The 23,111-nt window shown below is 40.4% G+C and overlaps 2 protein-coding genes and 2 long non-coding RNA genes across 12 annotated transcripts in view; 3 read left to right on the top strand and 1 right to left on the bottom strand.

Moving 5' to 3' along the window:
• The window catches only part of LOC147336918 (protein NLRC3-like), a 1,139,417-nt gene that overhangs the window by 532,602 nt on the left and 583,704 nt on the right, over positions 1 to 23,111 (top strand). For 2 of the 3 annotated variants that reach the window (XR_015128543.1, XR_015128544.1), the window contains exons 2-3: positions 1,052 to 1,157; positions 6,455 to 6,568. The exons of the other annotated variant lie outside the window; for it this stretch is intronic. The gene's annotated coding sequence lies outside the window, so the exon portion shown is untranslated. Of the gene's footprint in view, positions 1 to 1,051; positions 1,158 to 6,454; positions 6,569 to 23,111 lie in introns of those variants that run through there. 3 annotated transcript variants of the gene reach the window in all.
• LOC147336931 (uncharacterized) lies at positions 6,780 to 8,511 on the top strand. The gene is made up of 2 exons (XR_015128656.1): positions 6,780 to 7,051; positions 7,377 to 8,511. It is a non-coding gene; the product is annotated as an uncharacterized LOC147336931 (long non-coding RNA).
• Positions 11,037 to 14,628, top strand: LOC147336930 (phospholipase D1-like). 6 transcript variants are annotated; one of them, XM_086285692.1, is made up of 4 exons: positions 11,037 to 11,351; positions 11,642 to 11,890; positions 12,314 to 12,407; positions 12,750 to 13,633. In XM_086285692.1, the coding sequence occupies exons 1-3, from the start codon at positions 11,130 to 11,132 to the stop codon at positions 12,365 to 12,367; spliced, it is 525 nt and encodes a 174-aa protein (XP_086141818.1). In that variant the 5' UTR covers positions 11,037 to 11,129; the 3' UTR covers positions 12,368 to 12,407; positions 12,750 to 13,633. The 6 variants fall into 6 exon arrangements, 3 of the variants coding, with proteins under 3 accessions (XP_086141818.1, XP_086141817.1, XP_086141816.1); XM_086285691.1 differs by having other exon boundaries at positions 12,746 to 13,633; XM_086285690.1 differs by having other exon boundaries at positions 12,314 to 14,549.
• Positions 17,904 to 22,653, bottom strand: LOC147336929 (uncharacterized). Of its 2 annotated transcripts, XR_015128338.1 has the most exons (8): positions 21,986 to 22,653; positions 21,693 to 21,822; positions 20,069 to 20,200; positions 19,852 to 19,951; positions 19,674 to 19,733; positions 19,494 to 19,584; positions 19,170 to 19,327; positions 17,904 to 18,506 (listed from the first exon to the last, which is right to left on the bottom strand). It is a non-coding gene; the product is annotated as an uncharacterized LOC147336929 (long non-coding RNA). The 2 variants fall into 2 exon arrangements; XR_015128337.1 differs by having other exon boundaries at positions 17,907 to 18,506; positions 21,693 to 22,651.

Genomic DNA, 23,111 nt, shown 5'->3' with positions numbered 1-23,111 from the left:
GTGTTTCTCTGGTGAAACAATAGTTTTGTGTTAATGTTAGGGCTGCACGAGTTTGCATAAAATGAGAATCACCATTTTTTGGCTTAGAATTGAGATCATGATTCTGTCATAACAATAAATAAACATAAAACAACAAATGTCTCACGTTTTGTTGTTGCAGCAAAATGTTGTCCTGCTAGAAATTCCGTCTCCACCGTTGCTCGACGCTGCGTGTACAGAGCAGGTAGTGCAACAATAGAAAAATAGTTGCGGGACGGCACTGTGTAGCGTTTGTCTAGGGTGTTGATCGTTTTCCTAAATCCCTCGTTTTGCACAGTGTTGATGGAGCCATATCTTTGGTCAGGTGATAAGTGATAGCCTCCGTAATGTCTTTGTGCCTGCGGGAGTTCGACGTGTATAGGGAAGCGCTGTATAAAGTTCCCGTTATTGATGTTTGGGTGGTTGACCGGGACGGATTTTCTCCTGTCACTTTCTCGTCATCCCTGACATGCTCTCCGTTGTTGTTTCCCTGCTAATTTTAGCATTACACGGCACAGCTTCTGTATCACGTGGTATAAGGCTCCGCCCTTGTCATTTGTTGAGCAGGAAGAGTGAGCGCTTGTTTTCATGCAGAGTACGTCCCGGATCAAAATGTGAAGTTTTACAAATCACCACTTCTTTAGTTAATATCATTTCAGTCTCAGACAATCTTGTTTCTCTTACAGAGGTTGAATGCACCTTCTGCGGATGGTGGTACCACACAGTGTGCGTGGACTTCCCCTGCACAGAAGGCAACTACAAATGCTGTGAATGCTAAATAAACAGAAACAAATGATCCCTGTTGTCTTTGCTTGATGATTGGTTTGAGTCTTGACAATCCACATTGCTGGCGTTGCATCTTTCAATGCCAGCAATGGCAGGTATCAGTGCTCAAACCTTTTGTGTTTGTTTCCAACAAGTTGCCCACCTCGGGAAACAAAAATGTGTTCTTTTACTTGTCAGATGAACATATGAGACACTTTGACTCTTCAGTGCAGTGTGGAGCCTAACAAAGATCTGTTTTGTGTCCCAGCTGATCAGCAGGAGGAGGAGAGTCTGACGGAGAAGCAGAGGAACATTTTCAGCTACTTGGACTCAGCTCAGCCACTACAGAGGAAACAATGAGCTCAACACAGAAGGTGACAGACAGAGCAGGACCATATGACCAAAGATATTTATCACCATATACATTTGAATATTTGCCATAACGATGTAGCTGACGATAGAATTGACAGCAGACAAAATACTTTACAGCTGCACAACTTTATTAAAAACCCATCAATGTATTTTCACTGAAACAAGCAGCTGTTGTTTATGTGCATTAAAGTTATATAAAAATGTAACAGTGCAAATGCAAATTCCTCGCTGACAGTTTAACCAAAAGGCGTTTCCAGTGGAAACTGGCCGACACATCCTGAGCATAACCATGTATAATATCCACTAAACTTCAGAAGAGGTTATACAGTCGTGGCCAAAAGGTTTGAGAATTGCATAAATATTGGAACCTGGAGAAGTTGCTGCTTAAGTTTTTATAATAGCATTTTGCCTGCACTCCAGAATGTTATGAGGAGTGATCAGATGAACTGCATCGTCCTTCTTTGCCATGAAAACGAACTTAATCCCCAAAAAGCCTTACCACTGCATTTCATTGCTGTCATCAAAGGACCTGCTGAGACCATTTCAGTGATCGTCTTCTTAACTCAGGTGAGAATGTTGGCGAGCACGAGGCTGGAGATCATCATGGCTGTATCCCGATTCAGGTTCTGCAGCTTTAAAGTCCTCAAGGGCCGCGTACTCAAAGACCGCTAAGGCCGAAGTGCGAGGCTCGTAGGCTCGTGAAATGGGACGTCTAGCCTCCGTCGCGCTGCCCAGGTTGCCTAGCAACCATGATACTAACAGCTGGAAACGTTTCATACAGCTTTGTTTGACAGAAATGAAGGAGAACATATTTAGTTCATTTGTTTCTACATGAGCTCTGTGTGATTTGATGAGTATCTGAGGCTGAGACCACAGGACTGTGAAACATGATTGTTGGGCTTCATTTCTGTGCTGAACAGTCGTTTAAGATTAGCTGTAAATAACAATTAGCTGATGTTGTTCATGAGACTAAAGTCATCTCACTGTGGTAATGTAAATATAATATGGCCAATATTATAGTTATTATATTAATCACTTCACTCACAGACAAGTATCTGTGACAGTGTGTATACAGATGTATCATATATAAGAGACAAATATTGTTACTTCAGTATGTTGGTACTAAATTTGGCTCAATGCTTACATATATGTGTAAAAAGCAAATGTAGGAGCTGTGATAACTGTGTCTGATAGAATGAAGAGTAGACTGATATATGAAATATTCCTTTATTGGGTGAGAAAATCAGACCATGTCATAACTGCTGTAAGTCACACAGAATAGATATCAGAGCCTTAAACAGGCTGACTTCTGCTAAATGGGTCAAACTGGGCAGAAGGTCTACAAACACATAACATCCTTATAGAATATGATGTAACACTATAGATCAACTTAGCTCAGAATATATAAAGCATATAAACAGTTACAGCAATATGATGCAACAAACACAGCAGCTACTGATCCAAAATACTCAAAGCTTCATAGTCAAAGGAGCTTGCAAAGAAAAGCGTCTGGACTTCTGTAAGTTGCTTGAAGACGTTTCACCTCTCATCCGAGAAGCTTCTTCAGTTCTAAGGTCAAATGGTGGAGAGTCCCAGATATAAACCTAGTGGGAGTGACCCCCCACAGAGGGACAAAAGGACCCCCCTCCTCTAATCGCCTGAGCCAAGGTGTGAAACTGGGTGTGGGTCCCAATCAGCCAGAGTTTCGGGTGAGTTCATTGTGAAACCTGGCCCCACCTTGTCATGCGAATTCCTGAGATCAGATGACCCAGGATGTGAGTGGGCATTAAGGCGTCTGGGAAGGGATCTCAAAACTGGATTATAGATGGCAGAGAGTTGGTGTCGTAAACCCCGCCTCTGTTCAAAGATGGTCGCTCACAGTGGACATAGATGGATTCTTTCACTCCGCTTTCAAACCATCTGTCCTCTCTGTCCAAAATGTGAACATTGGCATCCTCGAAAGAGTGTCCTTTATCCTTAAGATGCAGATGGACTGCTGAGTCTTGTCCTGTGGAGGTGGCTCTTCTGTGTTGTGCCATGCGCTTGTGAAGTGGCTGTTTGGTCTCTCCAATGTAGAGGTCTGGGCATTCCTCGCTGCACTGTACAGCATACACCACGTTGTTGAGTCTGTGTTTTGGCGTTTTATCTTTCGGGTGAACCAGTTTGTGTCTGAGCGTGTTGCTGGGTCTGAAATGCACCGGGATGTCATGCTTGGAGAAAACTCTCCTGAGTTTCTCTGATACACCGGCTACATAGGGGATGACAATGTTGTTGCGTCTGTCCTTCTTATCCTCCCTCGCTGGTGTCTGGTCTTCTTTTCTGTGCCTCTTTGCTGACTTTAAAAACGCCCATTTAGGATAGCCGCACGTTTTGAGTGCTTCCTTTACATGTGTGTGTTCCTTCTTTTTTCCTTCAGGCTTAGAGGGAACATGTTCTGCCCGGTGGTGTAGGGTCCTAATTACTCCAAGTTTGTGTTCCAGAGGGTGATGGGAGTCAAAGAGGAGGTACTGGTCCGTGTGTGTGGGCTTCCGGTAAACTTCGATGTTGAGGTTGCCGTTCTCTTCAATGTGCACAGTGCAGTCCAGGAAGGGCAAACAGTTGTCCTTTGTGTCTTCCCTGGTGAACTTGATGTTTTTATCCACAGTGTTAATGTGCGCAGTGAAGGATTCCACTTCTTGTGTCTTGATTTTGACCCAGGTGTCGTCCACATATCTGTACCAGTGGCTGGGTACTCTTCCTTTGAAAGAGCCAAGAGCCTTCCTTTCCACTTCCTCCATGTAAAGGTTGGCTACAATAGGTGACACGGGGGAGCCCATGGCACAGCCATGTTTTTGTCTGTAAAAGCCTTCGTTGTATTTGAAATATGTAGTGGTGAGGCAGAGGTCTAACAGTGTGCAGATCTGATCGGCTGTGAAGTTGGTCCTGTCCTCCAAGGAGCTGTCTTCTTGTAGTCATTTTCTGACAGTCTCCTCGGCCTCCGTGGTGGGTATGCAAGTGAAGAGAGAGAACTGAAGAAGCTTCTCGGATGAGAGGTGAAACGTCTTCAATTAACTTAAAGAAGTCCAGACGCTTTTCTTTGCAAGCTCCTTTGACTACGATGACCTGGATGACTGAGAACCTTCACAGACTCAAAGCTTCATAGAACTGAAACCAACATTTATTTTAGCTCCATTCTGCTGCTGATACAGACTTTAGGTTTCTGAACATTAAACTTGTTGCTGCCTTTCATAGTGTGTAACTTGAAGGCCCTGAGTACTTTCTCCCACACTGAAAACACTGGGATGATCACATTATTTGAACATTAACTAATAAGACTGATTCAGCACAGACAGTTATGTTAAACTTTCCTAGCAGTGCTTCACAAACAGGGAACAGTCTGTCTATTCTCTCCATCTGTCAGCTGCTGCTGGCTCTTCCTCCTCCTCTTCCTCACACACTGCTGAGTTTGTCCTGGTGGATCATCAGGGCTGCAAAGCCTCACAGATGATGTGCAGCAGTGGCTCCCTCAGTCTGTCCTCACTCTGGACACTTGCAGTCGTCACACATGGAAATCAAATGTGTGATAAGCTGCAGGATTCAAACACAAGTGTAACTTATAAACACATGTTCATACTTTTATTCCACAATCAGAGAGAAAGAAACAGAGAGAGAGTGCAGGACAGACAGACAGGTGACAGTCTCAGGTGTACACACTGCTACACAACAGCACCAGAGAAGCAGGATTTAGTGTTTGTGTTATTACGAGTGTAAACAAGAAGAGTTCCAGATGGTGCAGTGGACACATGTGTGGCTGCTGTGATTAAAGCATCTTTCTTTCAGCTTAACGAGTGAACCGTCAGCTCGTTCAAACACACGTTAAAGTACGTTTGGCTCGACACCACCGAACAGAGGCAGCAATATAACACAGCTAACATTAACAGTGCAGTGAATCCTGCTTGTGCCGTGATGTTCAGGACTGCAAACCGAGCAGCATCACTGACTTTCAGCTTGTTGTGTTTGTGGATATATGACTGACTTTAATTATCCACAAAATCATCACATTCTCTGTCAGATTAAGGTCGACTATTGAACGGCGTATATTTTAAAGGCTTTAAAACCAAGTTAACGCTGAAAGTACAAACATCACTAATGTCACATAACTCTGCCGACAAGGCATAGCTATGGCTATGAAATGCTCTTTGTGTATCACTTCTTCATTATGAAAGATGTCATTAATGCACTAGTAATGTCTCATCTGGAGTATTGTTCAATCATTTGGTCAGCAGCTAATAAGACAGATCTTAACAGACTTCAGTTAGTCCAGAATAAGGCGTCCAGATTAGTGTGAAGATGTTCATACTATACTAATATTGATAAAATGCATAATAACCTTTCTTGGCTTCCTGTACAGGCTAAAATATTCTATGGCTTACTTGTAGTTCTAAAGAAAGCAATTCTGTTAAACACACCACATTTATTCTGCTCAGCTGCAGTATCCAGATGAAATACATCATCATATTACACAGTTTTCAACAAGCTGCAATTTAGTAAATGCTCGAGTTAAAAGTAACGTTTTGTAAAACTGTTACATTTAGAGCAACTTTTAAGTGGAATAAGTTGCCTTAAAAAATTAGAGAATTATTCAAAACTTCAATGAACACTTAAAAGCCGATTTACAGAGCTTTTAGTTGTTGTAAATATTGTAAGACATGATTTGTTTTTGAAATTTGTCTAATGTGCCTCAATGTTATTGATATTATTATTATTATTATTGATTGCTTATATTTGAACAATTGTGAAACCTCACTGTGGATGTAAGAGTGAAATTATGTGGATATCTTGAATCCACTTTATTGTGTAATATTTTATGTGAGTATTTGACGGAAGACGAGCAACATCTGTTGTGGAAGCTAACGGGGTTCCTTTAGAATAAACAAACATAGGATTTATTATCACTGAATAATTCTGTATAAATCTATACAAATTATAGAAATATGTAATAGGAAACAACAAAATAATCTAAATTATAAAATAATGTGTGTGTGTGTGTGTGTGTGTGTGTGTGTGTGTGTGTGTGTGTGTGTGTGTGTGTGTGTGTGTGTGCATGATTTTAGTGTTTGAACAGTCATGAATTATCTTTAACAGCAGGTTGGATGTAATGTGTTAGAACTACCAGCAGGTGGGGATAAGAGACCTTTAAGGTGTTTGGTGCCACGCTCCACCTTCAGGTTTAAAACTAGTGTTAATGGAGTTTGAAGGTTGAGTTTGTTCCACGACTGCATTTCACTCACTGCCTCTGTTTGTATCTCTGTCACTGCAGGACCAACATGGAGCCAGAAGTCAGCGCTCTCAGGAGGCCGACAAACCTCACAGAAGAAAGGGAGAGAAAAAACACACCTGTGACGAGTGTGGGAAGGGTTTTACTGTGAGGGCTTCACTAAAACAGCATCAGGTCATCCACACTGGAGAGAGACCGTTCAGCTGTGACTTGTGTGGAAAGTCTTTTTCCTTGAAGGGTTCCCTAAAAAAACACCAACTCATCCACAGTGGAGTTAAAGCGTACAGCTGTGATCAGTGTGGCAGAGCTTTTACTCACAGTAGCCACTTACAGAGGCATCTAGTTACCCACTCTGGAATTAAGGCATACAGCTGTGACATCTGTGGAAAAACTTTCAGCCAGAGAGGGTACCGAAATACACACCTACGCATTCACACCAGACATGATGTGTACTGCTGTGAACAGTGTGGCAAAGAGTTTACAACAGACGCACACTTACAACAGCACATGTTTACCCACACTGAGGAGAGACCTTATCAATGTGACCTGTGTGAGAAGACTTTTAAATCTCCACATCACCTGAGACAACACCAACAGATCCACACCAGAAAGAGACTCTACAAGTGCAGCTACTGTGAGGTATGTATTTATATTGTTATCTTGTCATTTTAGCCTGACTGTTTGGAACAACTCTGCTCATTAAACTGTGTTAGCATGTTAGCAATTCTACTGCATGGAAAAGCAGCTCTGAGTGATTATTCAGATTTTCCTTTCAGTTATGATTTTAGTATTACTGTAGTATTATGGTGGTAGTATTGTAGTTATTGCAGCCCAGTAAACTGAGTGTGTTAACTGAAACAGTCAAATGTAGTTGGACGTCTGCAGAGATGCTCTTTATTTCAGGCGACGTTCAGGATACAAATGTTGAAGGACTGACTTACACTGTCTTTGTGTCTTTGTTTAGAAGCAGAGCGACACAGATGGATCCAGTTCTCAACCCTGTCATCACTGTGGTGGTGGGAAAGACTTTCATTGTGACCTCTGTGGAAAAACTTTCAGTTGGCAAGCTGCCCTTAAAACACATCAACGTAGACACACTGGAGACAAACTGAAATACTGCAAAGAATGTGGGAGAAGCTTCACCACACCAAGAGATTTAAAACAACATGAACTGATTCACAGTGGGGTTAAAAAGCACCTCTGTGATCAGTGTGGGTCATCCTTCACCACTGAAAGTCAGCTTAAATCACACAAACGAGTCCACACAGGAGAGAAACCACACAAGTGCAGACACTGTGAGAGAAGCTTCTCACAGTCAGGTAATCGTAACATTCATGAACGTGCACACATGGAAGGAAACTACAGCTGTGACCAGTGTGACAAGAGCTTCAGGAATCTCAGTTCATACTCTGCACACAAACGATCCCACGTTACTAATAAACTGTTTCACTGTTACCAATGTGCCCAAACATTCACCTCATTGTCTGCTCTGTGCAAACATCAGCGCGATCACTCAGGGCTGAAATCACTCCCATCACTGGATCACAGTGAATCTGAAGACACAGAAAGATCCTCTGGTTTCTGTGTCAGACTCAAAAAGCTTGAGATCAGGCTCCACAGAGTTCAGATAGAATCATTTAAACTTGTGTTGAACTGAACTGGTTGCTGGGCTGAACTTCTACATAATACAGATCTACATGGGATCTTCTTTTCTGTTGTTTTACTGAGTCAGTTTTGTCCTTTTTTCTCTGTCCTGGTTTTGCTCGTCTGTAAATGATTGAAACTCAGTCAAATAGTTCATTGTTCTCCAGCAAAACGTTTTGGAAACTCATGTTTAACCTTTAAAACTCTGACATGTTTTAGCACACAAGGCTTCATCGGGGAGTTCACTCATGATTGGACCATGAGAACAAAGGTTTTTAGTTCTTTCAAAGAGAGTCTTGGAGATGTTTGATGTTTCTGTTTTTCTGAAACCACCTGAAAGAAAAACTATTTTTCTTGCTTTATGTAGTGTGGAAGTTTTTAATGTTTCTTCATCTGTTATGTTCTTGAATGTGTTCACGTGAAGATGGTACAAATAAACTGTCCTTTCAGCTTTAGCTCCTAATTTATTCATTATTTATGGTTGTAGCACAGCAGCCGTCTCTTGATTAACACATGGAGGGCTCGGGATCTGATGGTGTCGTCTCCCTAATTTGCCCACTCAGTAAATCTCACTCATGGCCAAGAAATTGAAATAAACCTTGTTTCCCTGCTGGATAGTGATCCACTGTAACTCTGCTCCTCCTTCCTGTTTAGGATTTCTGTGGCTGAAGTAAAATTCCCTCCATCCATCACTTATCCCAGCTAACCCAAAGTGAAATAAAGTTTTGCTGGTCTTAAAAAAGCATTACAATAATGGGCATTACCAATGCAAACTGAATGATACAGAAGATGAAAGAAGAGACTTTGATCAGTTAATAAAGCTCATGATCTGGATTCATTGTGGCTGCTACACAGATACTTCTGGGTCACTTCTCTCAGTTAGGAACCTTCCTCACCAAACTGACTGTTGGACCACACCCCTGGTTTCATGAGAAATTGTTTCAGCCATGATTTCTCTTCCTGTATTTCAGAGTAAAGACTGAAGTGACAAATGGAAGCATGTTTAAAAAACACAATGTGAGAGAGACGTTGAGGTCCTTAGAAGTTACCCTGGGTTTTTCTGTCACCCTGCTAGATGTTACACACCTTGTTATTGGACTGATTTCTACTGCTGGACTACTCCTGCGGAGAGTAACAATACTCTTACTAATTAGCTCCCTTTCACACCTTTGGGGATATTTATTTTTGTGTTTGCAGCGCTGTGAGCCAGAACAGCGAGAGAAAAATCTGCAACAGTGACGAGCCGAATGCTTACGTGAATCGCAGCAGCTGCACATGTGCTACGCTGAATTAGAGGATATCTTTGCTCTGGATTTCTATTTCTACTCTTTCATTTCTATATGATTCTTCTTGCATCTAAACAAAGATGATTCAATTTGCTAAATGTTGATGGCTCTTCGTGCTCAGGTGTAAATGAGACGTAATATTTGCTCTTGGTTTGGTTCTCCTGTACAGAACCTTGCAGTACAACAGAAACCTAAAAACATTATTTGTAGTTGTTATTCTTAGTTGTTCTGCTGCCTAAATACCACAGGGTCTGATTATGAAGTTATTGAGCTGCACATACGTTACGACCTGCTTAAGTTCGAGGTCACAGCGTCTGTAGAGCAGCTGGAACATAATGAAGTCTACAAGGTTAAAGTTTTCTCTTCAGTTATTGTTCTTTCTGCTGCTTGGTTTGATGGATCTGAGAGCTTTTGTTTTTATTATTGTTATTATAATTATCATTAATATTTTACTCTCTAGAAGCTTTAAAATAGTGTTTGCGTTTGAAAAAAATTGATTTAAGAATTGAACAGAAACATCTGTCCTTCTGAAAATCGCCCAAAGGCACGGAGACAAAGTCAAAGGATGCAACCTGTAACTTTCTCTTCCTTCATGTCAGGACCATCATCCATGATTTATATAAAATGCATATAGCAACAGTAGCACTTTAGTTTGGACTTTATGATTTCTGTAACTGGAAAATATAATTTTGTTTAAAGACAGAAGTGACCGCATAGTTGCAACATCAAAGGGAAATATTAATTAATTAGCATCAAGTATATTTGTTGCTTAAGCGTTTGCACTATAACTTAAGTAGGATTATAACTTTTAAGGAAGGAAAGATTTCAGATATTTAGTTCACTGTTTCAGTTATTTTATATGAAATTAAAACATTTACGTTGGTCAAATATGATGCTCTAAATCAAATAAAAGTTTGAAAATAAATGATGTATTTTTAAATGCTGCAACAAATGTTCACAAAAAGTAACTATAATTAAAACCAGTTAAACAAAATCAAATGTTTGAATCATGCTTAACCAAATGCCAGGCTGGAGAGCTGAACCTAAAGTATACGTAGAAAGATTTCAACATCTGAGCAGTTTTTAATGTTTTTATCACATATAAATGTCACAGCAGTGGGTCCTGGCCCAATGCTTTGTGTTTTTGGTTTTCTTTGACTCTTGTTTTTCTTGGTTTTTGTTCTTCTTATTTATCAGGCTCTCAGTAATCTTAGTTCTCCCTCCCTCAGTGTTCATTTCAGCCTGTGTTTAGTTTCTGTTCCCGTGTCCCACGTTTCATCGTTTCATGTCGAGTCAGCCCTGTCTCTCTGTTTCCTGTGTCTCCCCAGTCAGCCCCGCCTCCCTCGGGCACTCATGTGTGATACAGAGTAATAAACCTGACTACATTTGCTGCACTCTCTTTATTACCTGTTACTTTAAAACTCATACACTAATTATGTCTGCCCATCTCTCTAATGTGAAGGTCAAAGGTCAACATCCCAGTGACATAAGAATAATCCCAAAGGGGCAAAGGCAGCGGTTAATTTAGCACATTTAGCATTAAGGGTACAGCAAGGATATACTTTTACTTATTGTGGCAGGGATGTGGTCTCTGGCCTGCTGCAGTGGAGGCTGGTGGCGGGACGTTGGACGGCACAGGTGAGGGTGATGGAGCTCATGACTCTCCCCTTTATAGTGACGGAGGAGACTGGCGTGGGGGAAGCGTGTAGTGGAGGAAGCCGAGGAGAGAGCTGGTTTCTGGCTACAAAGACGGCGTCAAACCAGAAAAGATTGCTCGTGGTCAAATAATGTGTCAATCACCTGTGAATCAAACTGTGTGTGGCTCAGTTCATGTCACAGTGTTGTTTAGTATATCTTCACTTGTCTCACTCTCCTTCTGTTCTGTCCATCAGGACGATCCTCAGCGCTTACACAGATCCTCCATCGATGTTTTGCATCCAATCAGTGATCAGTTCTACGAGGAGGCCTGGATGTTCACCAGCGCTCGCTACACCTCCATCTACCAGAAGGTGAGTGTACTCCTTTGTACTCAGATTAACATTTTATTTCTTAAAATACATTTTCATATATGAGCTTTCTATTATTTCATGGGCCATTTAATCAATATTAAAATTACAAGCATATCAACAAAGGTGAAGCTGGTTTTTTCCACTTGCTGTCACACAGTCATGGAGGAATACAATAAATACATAATCAGTCATAGATCCTGAACAATGACATTAAAAGAAAGTCTGTGGCTCTAAAAACTAAACAGTATAAAGACATGCTCCAAGCTGCTGTTTCTCTCCTACTCCTCTAGGTTTTCCACTGTCGGCCATCCAGCGATGCTGGAGGGCTACCTGGCCAATGCTGGCCTACACAAAGAGGTCCCGGCTCGGAGGAGCTGAAGAAGATCCTTGCCTTCCTCGTCAGTTTCCTCTTCAGTTCCTATCCCAACAAAACCTTCTTGCACCTATTAGCTCCAAAGAGGCTATGGTGCCCGTGGAGGTCTGGACCTGAGGCCTGTGCTCATCACGTGGATAGAAAACACTCTGACACCATTCTGGAGGTCTGATGGGACTCTGACCAAAACACAGATGAAATAAAACTTGTGGCTGGAGCTTTTAAAATGACTTTTTCACCTCATAGATTAATGCTCATGATTGCATGTTAGCAAGACAGCATCTCCCCAAGGTGAAACTCTCAGGAGACATTTACTCTTAAACTGTAATCTGGTTGAGACTACTTGAGGAGATCTTAGTAGCGAGTATGTGGATTTAGTCTCTTCACCAACAGCAGACAGACCCATGCCAAGAAAGCAGACATGTTCTCAAAGAAAGCCGAGAGCAGAGATTGGAAAAAGCTAAAAAGAAAAAGCTGCAGCTTCAGACGACTATCTGCCTGTAAGGCTGAAAAAGTCCAGTTACGCTCTATTTTGGAAAAGCTCCCAGTTTTGGTAACCTGGACTTTTATTTCCCCTCTTCTGCTACAGATGTTGACTGTGACCTCAGAGGCCAACTGGACCACACAGCTGCAGCAGGAGTGAGGGAGAGGAGTCTTCATCCAGCTTCAAAGAAAACATCCAGGTAAAGTGACGTGGATCAGTGGATAAAGCCGTCTCCACTTTCAAAGGAGATCCTCTGAGAGAGAGACTCTCTGAGCCATTTTAGCCTCAAATTATAGGACTTTATAGTACAGCAACACTTTTAAAGGACAAAAATAACATAAACTGTGACTGTAACACAAACAAAGTATTGCATGTGTTTTTAAAAGTGTTCCTCCGATGGGCAGGATATCACTATTAGACTGTCCCACCAGCCAACTTCAACAAGAGACCACAGCAGCATTCAGTGATCAGCACAGATGTTCCTCTAACACTCAGCATCTGATCCCTGTTGGTCTGTGTGCTTCTGCTTTTGCTCAGTTAGAAACCCTGCAGCAACCCCACCCAAAACTGTGTCTTCTTGTTGGCCTCAACGTTGAAGTGTCAAACGTCCAACATCTGGAAAGGAAACCACGCCAGTGTACTGTGATGTTTCACCAACATGTGGCAGACGCTGGTCCTGCCTTTCATGCTGACATCAGCAGAGAGCCCCGCCTACCTCAAAGCCTCCCCTGTCATGTATTGATCAGGATGATTATGAAGATGAGCGAGTGCAAATAAGACTGTAAAAGTCCACGAGCAGAATGTTTGGATGCTTTCTAATGATTCATGAATATCATGAGAGTGTTTGTGTGTTTTGTCTTTTCTTTGCTGACGTTTGTTACTAACAAAGACAATTTACGCTCTGTGTGTGTTTTCATCCTTACCAGCCGCACTCTAACTGCAATGAAGGAAACAAACTGTAGAAATGGTCGACTCAGTGACTTCATAAAATATTGAAGTGGTTCAGGTAGAGCCAGTTTTTAAATGACCATGAACACTGAGCGTATTGTATCTGTACAGCATGTTTTTCTATTAGACAGATTTGTAACAGAGGCCTTGCTCTCAGTAAGTTTGAAATCCTTTTCTGATTTCTTTTGTAATCTCTGATCTTTGTGTATCCTGCTCAGTTTGCATGCTGCCTGTAGGAGTTTCTGTCTTTGTATTTGAAGAGAATTCATTGAATATACTCAGCTGCTTCCCTTTGGTGCCTCACACATCACTGAAGTTTTTCAGTGTCCAGTTATTTGTTTTTAATAGCTGTTTGAATTCTCTGTATGTTTGACCCTGTAGACTGTTTAATGGACTGCTCGTCTTCCTGTTTGTAACCACTGCCTGTTTAGGACTAAAGATTTGGATTTTTGACTTGAACACAGCCTCTGCGTGTCGTCCCTTTGTGTCCTCGTCCTCTGTGTCACAGATGTTTCCATGATAATAACACAGCTTTCCCACAGTGGCTTGCAGCAGCATTTATTCACAGCACATTTGAGAAAGGTTCAGATTAACTCGATGAGTTTATATTCAGAATGATTCTGACAGTGGGCCACTGTGAATTGTGATCTTTCATCAGGTCAATGTTTAAGTTCAGTATTTCAAAGCAGGAGCTATGAACAGTCATCATGTTGGCATTAGAATTATTATTATTAATCATTATTAATAATGTCGTTACTCATGTATAACTTTGATTAGTATACATGAATTTTATCAATAGTAAAAATAATGAATAATTCATGTATAACTTTTATTGTGTTTTGTATATTAATTATATTTAAATAGAGATGTTGACCCTGTCTCTACAGTAGCATCAGTGTAACATACATTATTGGTCCAAGCTGTCATAAATGGGGAGCCTGATCCTTTATTATGAAAACATGACGAGTATTTTTCTTGTCAGTTGGGAAGAAGTTGGTCTTTTTTTCCTTCTTTTTGCTCAGTTTGTCTTTTCTTTGATAATTGAAACTCTGATCAAACCTACTCATGTTCACAGCATGTAAAAGCAGCTGACAGTCCGTGGCATTGTTGTTTGTAGAGGTGCAGTGTAGTGGGAGCATAAATCAAAAGAAAACAGTAACATTTATGTAATAAAACATCTGAATGAAAATGAACAGGCCCTTTATGAACTTCAAAGGGATCTGAAAACAACACTTTTTAAAAGAGTATCTTGGGGTGTAGGTGGTCAAAATAGAAAACTGAGCTGAGACTCTAAGTTCAATCCATCCATTGGTTTTTACTTAGGAGGAAGAAATGTCAGGCTGGTGCAGGCTGGTTAGGTGCATGTGGTTATCTTTACCTAAATGAGTTCACTTTGTGGCTGCCATGTTGGGCAGAAGTACCTGTCCCCTGTTAGGCTTAGTTAGGCTGTTCTCTTCTAATCAGACAAATAAGGCGATGACTTTCTGCGAACAGTATTTCTTATAACTCAGCAGTATAATGCATCATAAAACAATATCATTCATTCACAATAAATCAGCAGTCTAATGCAAATCAGTTTAATAAATGCAATAGTTATTACCTTTAGGTTATTACCTTTAAACCTTTAGGAGAGCCGTCTCTGTGCTGTGGTTCACCCTAAAACCAGACTGGAATATCTCCAGGATCTGTCTATCATTCAGAAAATCAGTAATCTGAGTAAAAACAAGTTTTTCTAAGATTTTACTTAAAAATGGTGAGTTGGATACAGGTCTGTAGTTATTAAAATCATTACAATCCAAATTGCTCTTCTTCAGAAGGGGCCTCACCACCGCCGTTTTAAAGGCAGCAGGGAAGACACCCAACTGAAGAGAGCAATTCATCATGTATAAAAGCTCAGCCTCAAAAAATCCATAAAGTGTTTTAAAGAGTGAAGAAGGGATTGGATCTAAAAGACATGTGGTGGGTCTCACTGTGGAGAAAACTTTCTGCAGGTTCTCAGCATTAACCAGGACAAAGCTGTCCAGTGTCTCCTCAGGTACAATCGAGCCCTCAGATGTATTTAAAATCATATCACGATTAGATAAAATATCAGATCTGATGGCGCTGATCTTTCCTCTGAAGTGGTCTGCAAACTGCTCACAGAGCGAGTCTGTGGGGGTTCTTTGGGAGCTGTTAAAATCAGGGTTAAATAAATGATCTATGGTGGAAAAGAGGACCTTGGGATTATTTTTGTTTTTACTGATTATTTTGGCGAAGTATGAATTTCTTGACTTCCTTAATGTATTATTGTACATTTTAAGTTGCTCGCAAAATATTTGATGGTTGATAGTGTTTTTATTTTTCCTCCACCTCCTTTCTGCTGCCCTGCAATTTCTTTTGAGTTTTTTGACTTCTTCGTTTCTCCAGGGTGATGCATGTTTTACGTTAATCTTTTTGGTGGTGAGTGGAGCAACGGAGTCAAGGCTTTTCTTCAGTTTGCTGTTAAAATAACTAAAAATCAAATCGCAGGGTGCAGGTAAAATCACAGGGGGGCATTTGACTAAAACCCTGGTGAAATTTGCAGCCACTTCAGAGGTTAGAGAGCGCCTCCTCACAGGTCGCACCGAGGTCTCCCGCTGAATAAAACCGGTGATGTTAAAAAACACACAGTAGTGGTCAGAGACAGCCAAGTCAACAACAGAGGACACGCTGGAGGACAGCCCATGGGTGATGACCAGGTCCAGAGTGTGTCCTCTGTTGTGAGTCGGCTGTGTGACGTGCTGGTAAAATCCAAACAGTGAAGAATGTTTAAGAATTCTTTTGTTGCAGGGTCAGAAGGATTATCTATGTGCAGGTTAAAATCACCGGTTAAAATTATCATGTTATATTTTGAGTGTATGTTTGTTAAAAATTCAGAGAATTCCTTGATAAAAGCAGCGCTGTCTTTAGGTGGTCTGTAAACTGTGGCAGATAAAACTGGAGGGCTGCTGAAAACAATAGCATGGAATTCAAAAGTGGTAAAATGATCAAATAAAATTTGTTTGGAGGTGAGTGTGTTGTTGGCTAAAGATGCAGTCTCACCACCTCTCTCACCACTTCTAATAGAAAAAGAGAAATTAAAATTTGGTGGGGAGGCCTCAGTGAGAACAACTGGTGCATCCGAGCCCAGCCATGTTTCAGTTAAAAATAAACAGTCAAGTTTATTATCTAAAATTAAATCATTAATAATAAAAGACTTGTTCCACAGAGAGCGGACATTTAAAAGTGCCATACTGATTGAGACTGGTGGATTTTTGACAATAGAGTTGGATGGATGTTGATATTTTTGAAGAGGCCGGAGGTTATTAATGTTTTTGGAGTTACTGGATTTATGATAATTCTGTTGCTCTCTGTTTGTGATTATGACGGGTATTGTGTTGACTGTGGGAGAGAGAGGTCCGAGTCCAGAGTTTTGTGTATTACTGTTAAAAGTGGAACAAATATAGGAGCTGGGACCAGGGGGACATCAGTCAGTAGCAGACGGATCAGCAGGTAATGTCAGTTTGGGGTAGTGACAGGGCGATGTGCGGCAGTGCTGTACGCCAAATGCCAAATTGGCGGACAGCAAACGGCGTCCCCAGGCGTTGAGGTGGAGCCCGTCTGCCCCCAAAAGATGCCTCCTCTCCCAGAAGGCATCAAAGTTGTTAATAAAACCCAAGCCGTGGGAGACACAGGCGGAGGAAAGCCAGGTGTTAAGGCTGAGCAGCCGGCTGAAACGGCCTATCCCTCTGCCACAGGTGGGGGTGGGCCCAGAGATAAAAGCACTCACCTGCAACTGACCAAGGAGGCTGAAGAGTTGGAGGAAGTCCAACTTCAGCAGCTCAGATTGCTGTTTGGGGATGTCATTGGTGCCGATGTGGATGATGAGCCGGTTAACCTGTGGGTGGGATGCCAGAATGTTGGGAATTCTGTCCACTATGTCAACAACAGTGGCTCCCGGGAACGACAGCGTGAGCGCCCCCCTCATCCGCACGTTCCTGATGATGGAATCCCCGAGGACCAGCGTGGAGAGAGGAGGTGCCACCAAGGGCTGTTGGCCATCTGAGACGCCCGCGCCGCGACACCGGAGGTGTTCAGATGGAGATGCGCCAGCCGGACTGCGTGAGTGACTCCCAGGTTTAGCTCTGACTCTACGCTCTGCTGAATCCTTTGAACCTGCTGATCAGTAAAGCTCTACGTGCTGCAGCAGATTGACCTCATCTGTGTTCACAGGTGTGGACCTCAGCGCTGAGGTGCAGGAGACTTTCATTCAGTTCTCCCTGCAAACAGCATCCAGCCTGGAAATACTGTCATCTTTCCCACAAATGCTGCTCTTATCTCAGAGAAGAAGTCTGATGTAAATAACTGCAATCAACAGTGATGTTCTGCACAGATCACTTTTCCATTTTGCTCTCTAGATGAGTCCCACACTGTAAAAAAAAATCTGTCAAATTTACGGTAAAATACCGGCAGCTGTGGTTGCCAGGAATATACCGTGTAAAAAATGTGGAATCTGTAAAAGACAATACGGTATACTGGTTTTGTAACCCTAATTTTTAAGGTAGACAACGTATTATTTTACCAAAATCATGATAGAAAAAACCAAATATATTTGTCAATTAAACAGCAATTTAATGTAAAAAATGCAACTTTCCATAGCTTTTTACGGATATTTGCAGTAAAAAAAAAAGTAATAATATAATAATATTTACAGTAATTTGTTGTTAATTTAACAGTAATAGGATAGACCCTATTATTGTAAATAACTGTAAAAATAACAGAAATATGTTAAACCTTATTAAAACCTTTGACAGTAAAAAACACAGTGAAATTGTATAACAAATTACAGCATTTTATTTTGACCAGATACATTTTACGGTAAATTCCTGGCAACCACAGCTGCCGGTATTTTACCGCTAAAAATACAGTACAATATGAGGAACATAAATGGTTTACTGTACATTTTACATTTGCAACCGCTAAATATAGAAAAATCTAAAGATGCTCATATACAACCAAGGTAGAGAATATTACTGATAAACAATGAGAAAATTTGACATACCATTTGAAAACAGACTAAACATATTATTTTCTCTATTCCTACAAAACAGCATAGATCTTGAGAATACAGCATGTGTCCATATATATGGCTGGTAATCCATGGAGGAATGAATAAACATGAAACAAAATATTACCTGCCCCTGACCTATCAACAGTAATGAGTCACTGGGTCCTGCCTTGGTGAAGGAAAGGACTCGGTGGAGTTTCTAATGCGCATGGTGTTGAAGATACAAGCTCTGCAGGAGTACTTCAATGTCCATCAGGAGTTCACTTTGGACTGGCAGGATCCCCTCTGCAGCAAAAAAAATGGACAAAGTTTGATCAGTGCTTGAGCAAAATGCACAGAAATGAACAAAACGTGCTGCCAAAACCAGATCTAATGATAAATGATTTCTTAAGTGTAAAATATACAGTTCTTAAAGGATAGCTATTGTCAAAATGCAACCTGGGCTGTTTTTTTCAGTTTTTTTTTTTTTTTTACTGTAAACGAGACAAACATATATCTAAAAGCATAATTACGACAAACAAGCCGTTTTTGAGATTGACCGTGATTTTGTTTTGTGGTCAATAGCCAGTGAATGGGAATACTAGGGGGCCGGGGCATAAATTTGAGCGCATCAAAATCGATACAGTAAAAAAAACAAAACAAAACAAAAAAACAGCCCAGGTTGCGTTTTGGCAATAGTTATACTTTAAATCTACTTATGTAAAAGTTATACATAGACAACGCACAATCATAATCATAATTTGTTGGAAAACGTATTTAAGTTTCATATTGATTTATCATAGAACTTGAAGTTAATGGCTGAATGCATGGTGATGAGACCTATCATTCAATCTACATTTTATAGCGTATGAAACTGCTCACCTGGACATGAACCTGAGCTCGGCTGATTAAGATTAGTGTCTCCTGTCCATCTTTCTTTAGCAAAACTTGAATAATACCACTGCTTACCTCTTATTGAATCTTTGGGTGCAGACTTAATTGAAGAGCCTCGTATAAACAGGCAGGGTGTGATGTTTAGGGAAACCAAAGAATACAGCCGCCATCATTTCTGCCAGAAGACTCATTGGGTGCAACGAAGCTTTCATTGTGGACTGGCTAGATACCTTCTGCATTCAGAAGGAAAACAAGAAGGGCATACACCATAAACAATAATAACTGACAAAAATAATGAGACAAGAAATTAAAGTAACAAAATAAGTGCAAATCAAGTTTCCCTGTGTTACAGTGTAGCTGAATGTTTTTCAACAATTTGATTTACGGTAAAACACATACCAAATATTTCCAGCCAAGGTTTGTTTCAATCTTCAGCATTTTTTTCCTGCCATTGTCTTGAAACTGTTTCATCTGTCTCTCTCATTTGATGCTGTTTACAAAAACAAAACAGCAATATTGTAAAGGGAAAAAGGAAAATTAATTTAATGGAAAAAAAAAGATTATGACCTGAAATCTCACCATTTCCTGAGAGTCACAGGTCCTTTGAGTATCCTTATGGTTTCTGCTCAAATTCAGTGTCTGAAAAGGGCAGGAACAAAACAAACCTTTTTAATCATAATAAAGACAAAATAAGATTTAGAGACAGACGACAAAGAAATGTGTAAAATATCTTCTTGAATCTGTTTACTTTACTAACCTTGAAAGAGACTCTTGGGTCTTAGCTGTGCCACCACCCTTAAACCTTAAAACAGATGGAGACGATATGCTGGCCTGGCTTGAAATTTCCATATTTGGTGCTGTAAAACAATATCACAAACAATAGATTAATTGTACTTTTTGGACCTTGGCCAAAGCATAATAGAAAAAACAGAAAGTCCTTCATGGCTATTGTGCAATGAAATCATAATACTTACTGGTTTGTTTCTCAGATGTCTCCACTCCTAATGATTGTAGTGCCTCCAGTACAATTTCAAGGATTGAGGCAGACAGGTCCGGCAGTGCCTTAGTAATGGAACTCCTTATGCTGCCCCCCATTTCCAAGATGTCTGATAAAAGAATGTGAATAAAGGTCAATTTACACCAAGTGGTACCTTTGGTCTTAAAATATGAAGCTGATCTTGCTTGATACTACACCTTTATACAGTGTTTCGTAAGTACCAAACTAACAGCACCATTATTGTGACAGCACACTGTGTTTCAGTGGAACCATTTGGTACCCATACTTCATGTAAGATGTTAATGGATAGAAATCAATTAAGTCAATGGGTTTTGACCAAAAAAATCATTTTATTTAAAACAGCTTACTATCACTTATGTCACACAGAACATCAGCAGGAGGCTCAGTAGAGGGCTCTTCTGATTTCTGCCACAGATCAGACTCTAGCAGACATCTCAAAGTCTCTCTTAAAGGCACATAATAGGCAAACCTATCTTTTCTGTTTTCATCTCTCCCTAAAAATATTTTCTTTGGTTCCGCATAGTTGAAGGCTTTTTTAAAGATCTGAGCTCTGGAGTGCACTGTCCTCAATGGCCCGGTATGACATGCAGAAAAAAGATCATAGCTTTTGACAGACTCACAGACTTTGTTGATGTCCTCCTCTGATAATGATGTGTCATCTTTTAACAGTGATGCAAGTTTACCCAAACTGTATGTCTGTCCCAACTCATGCATGTTCTGCATTTCCTCTACAATGTTCTGTATGGTTGAAGCAGGCAGTAGAAACTGACCCTGCAATTTTAAGTAGAATAGTGAAACGTTTCTCAGAAAAAGATCACAGAATTCAGGGGGCATTTCCATGTTATCTTCATGTGCAATAGACTGTGCAGCAGGCTCGGAAATCAAGGGTACAAAGTCATCTGATGTGGTTGGAACAGATGATGATTGACATGCAGACTCTCTATATAAATCACCAATGCTGCTGTCTGAAAACTCTGTGTTTACGTGACATGTGAGCAGTAAAAGATGATTTAACTCTAAAGGTATTTGTGCATCCTCTTACTGGACAAGTGACCACGTGTCCTTCCACAATATGGCTCTTCAGATGAGCTATTAACTCTTTAGAGTTCTGACACTGACGTTCACACATCGCCATTGCACATGTAAACGAAGAAACCACCGCCACACCAGTGACATGGGTGGGGGCAGTGTCTTCGGTAAAAATGAGCCTTAAACGCGCCATACCTGGTGTATGTCTGCTTGCAGCCTGCTTCAATACACCGAAAGAAACAACGTGGCTCATTCCGATGCAGTTTACAATGAAGCACGTAGCCCCTTGATGACTGAACTACCTTACCACAGAAATTACACGTTAACATAACTCCATGTACTTTGGTAATTCCTCCCTAGCGAATTAAGCACGCCATATACAGAAACTAATCCAGAGCAATGCTTCCCTCGCAACAGTAATGCTAACTCAACTCACAAATGCTAACTAAATTCACAACCTCACTCATAAAAAACGAACTGCTAAAATTATCTATAAACGCTGGGCTGGTGGATTTTTATAACAGAGATAACTTGAAGTTGCATGTACTCACCTCACCTCGAACTAATTGTAAGCTGCCAGGATGTCTACAAATTCCGAAGATGCTGTGGTCCAAGCAGCAATAAATGGCGCTAATATACGAGTTCAAAACTGTGTCCGTTAGCGAAGCCAACTTGAGTCTCCTGCATGAAAAAAAGAGCGGTTGGCACACAGCTCAGCAGCGCGCCACGCTATTGGTCATTTTCAGGTGACGTCATCCCGCAATGTAACGTCGCTCTTTGTTTCTTTAGGAGGTTCGAATTTGATCAGAAGTCACGTCTGCAGACCGCTGCAGCCACGTCTTACCTTGCTTCCCCTTTTTTTGGTGAAATGGTTCGCTCATACTGCACAATGTTGCTACCAGATTTTTTTTCTCTGCAATTCGAACGTAAAACGTCTGTACACAGTTTACCAGCAGTTTAGCTACCAATCAACAGCGATCACACAAATTCAAAATTTAAGGCCGACCCACTTAAGGTGGTCTGATAATATGGCGTGAAACACAACAACATAAAGTTGTTTTAAAATAATAATTAAAAAAGATTATTGAAATCAATTTTATTCACAACCATAAACTTTATTTTTAACATCTTCTTTTGCTGTTGATTTTTTTATCAGAAGGTTAACAATGATATACTGCAGGCCTAACTTTTAATCTGTATATCAGTATCTGAATTTTAAAATAAAAAAATACTATCAGTTTTATTGTCTTTCACTGCTGATATTTGCTTTTTTTTTAATGGTATGTACTGGTTGTATTATTACGGTGGACCCTATTTTTTAACATCTTGTTTCTGTAAAAATGAATGTTTTTGTTTGCTTAAAAATCTACAGCTTTATACTGTGAATTCCAATGTGCACAACCCCAAAAGATGTAGTTTTACTCAAATAATACCGTAAAATCTAAGTTTTTCAGACATTTTCAACATTACAATATGTAATTGTAAAATGTATGCATATTTATTTGTTTTCACAGAAAATATTTATAATTTCAACATTTTATTACAGTAAAAACCAAAGTTTTATCCAGTCTCACAATTAACGGTTATTCAATCTATTTAATACAGTAAAAGGAAGTTTTTGATTTTACGCTCCATTACCGTTGGAATTTGACGGTGTTTTGCTGTATATTTTACTGACTTTTTTTACAGTGCAGCTGCCTGACCTTGTGTCCAGGTGATCGTCTCACTGAGGAGCTTTTGTTCTGAAAATCTCACGTCCATCACCTGTTTCCTTTTTACTATCTCTGCTCTTTCTTTATTCACAATGCTCATAATATCACACAATTATATTCATCACCTGCATGTTTTTATCCAGCTGCTGTTAGAACCAAACAAATAAAAAGGATGAAAAGCCTGAAATCCTTTGATTTATTACATTTGAAACAAATATGAGAGCATCCCTAACAGCACAGCTGAGACCTTTGTTTTAA

The sequence above is a fragment of the Aulonocara sp. 'chitande type north' Nkhata Bay genome, linkage group LG3 (genome assembly GCF_057382095.1).
Source record: "Aulonocara sp. 'chitande type north' Nkhata Bay isolate Kocher_YH1m ecotype deep benthic linkage group LG3, A_spYH_male_GT1.1, whole genome shotgun sequence".
NCBI classification, from domain to species: Eukaryota; Metazoa; Chordata; class Actinopteri; order Cichliformes; family Cichlidae; genus Aulonocara; species Aulonocara sp. 'chitande type north' Nkhata Bay.
The sequence above is the reverse complement of the archived record's forward strand: the minus strand, read 5'-3'. Positions and strand labels throughout refer to the sequence as shown.

Coding starts and splice junctions, on each gene's coding strand:
- LOC147336930 (XM_086285690.1), top strand. CDS start 11,130: ATGTGTCAATCACCTGTGAATCAAACTGTGTGTGGCTCAGTTCATGTC. Junction 11,352..11,641: donor ACACCTCCATCTACCAGAAG/GTGAGTGTACTC, acceptor CTACTCCTCTAG/GTTTTCCACTGTCGGCCATC. Junction 11,891..12,313: donor ACTCTGACACCATTCTGGAG/GTCTGATGGGAC, acceptor CTTCTGCTACAG/ATGTTGACTGTGACCTCAGA.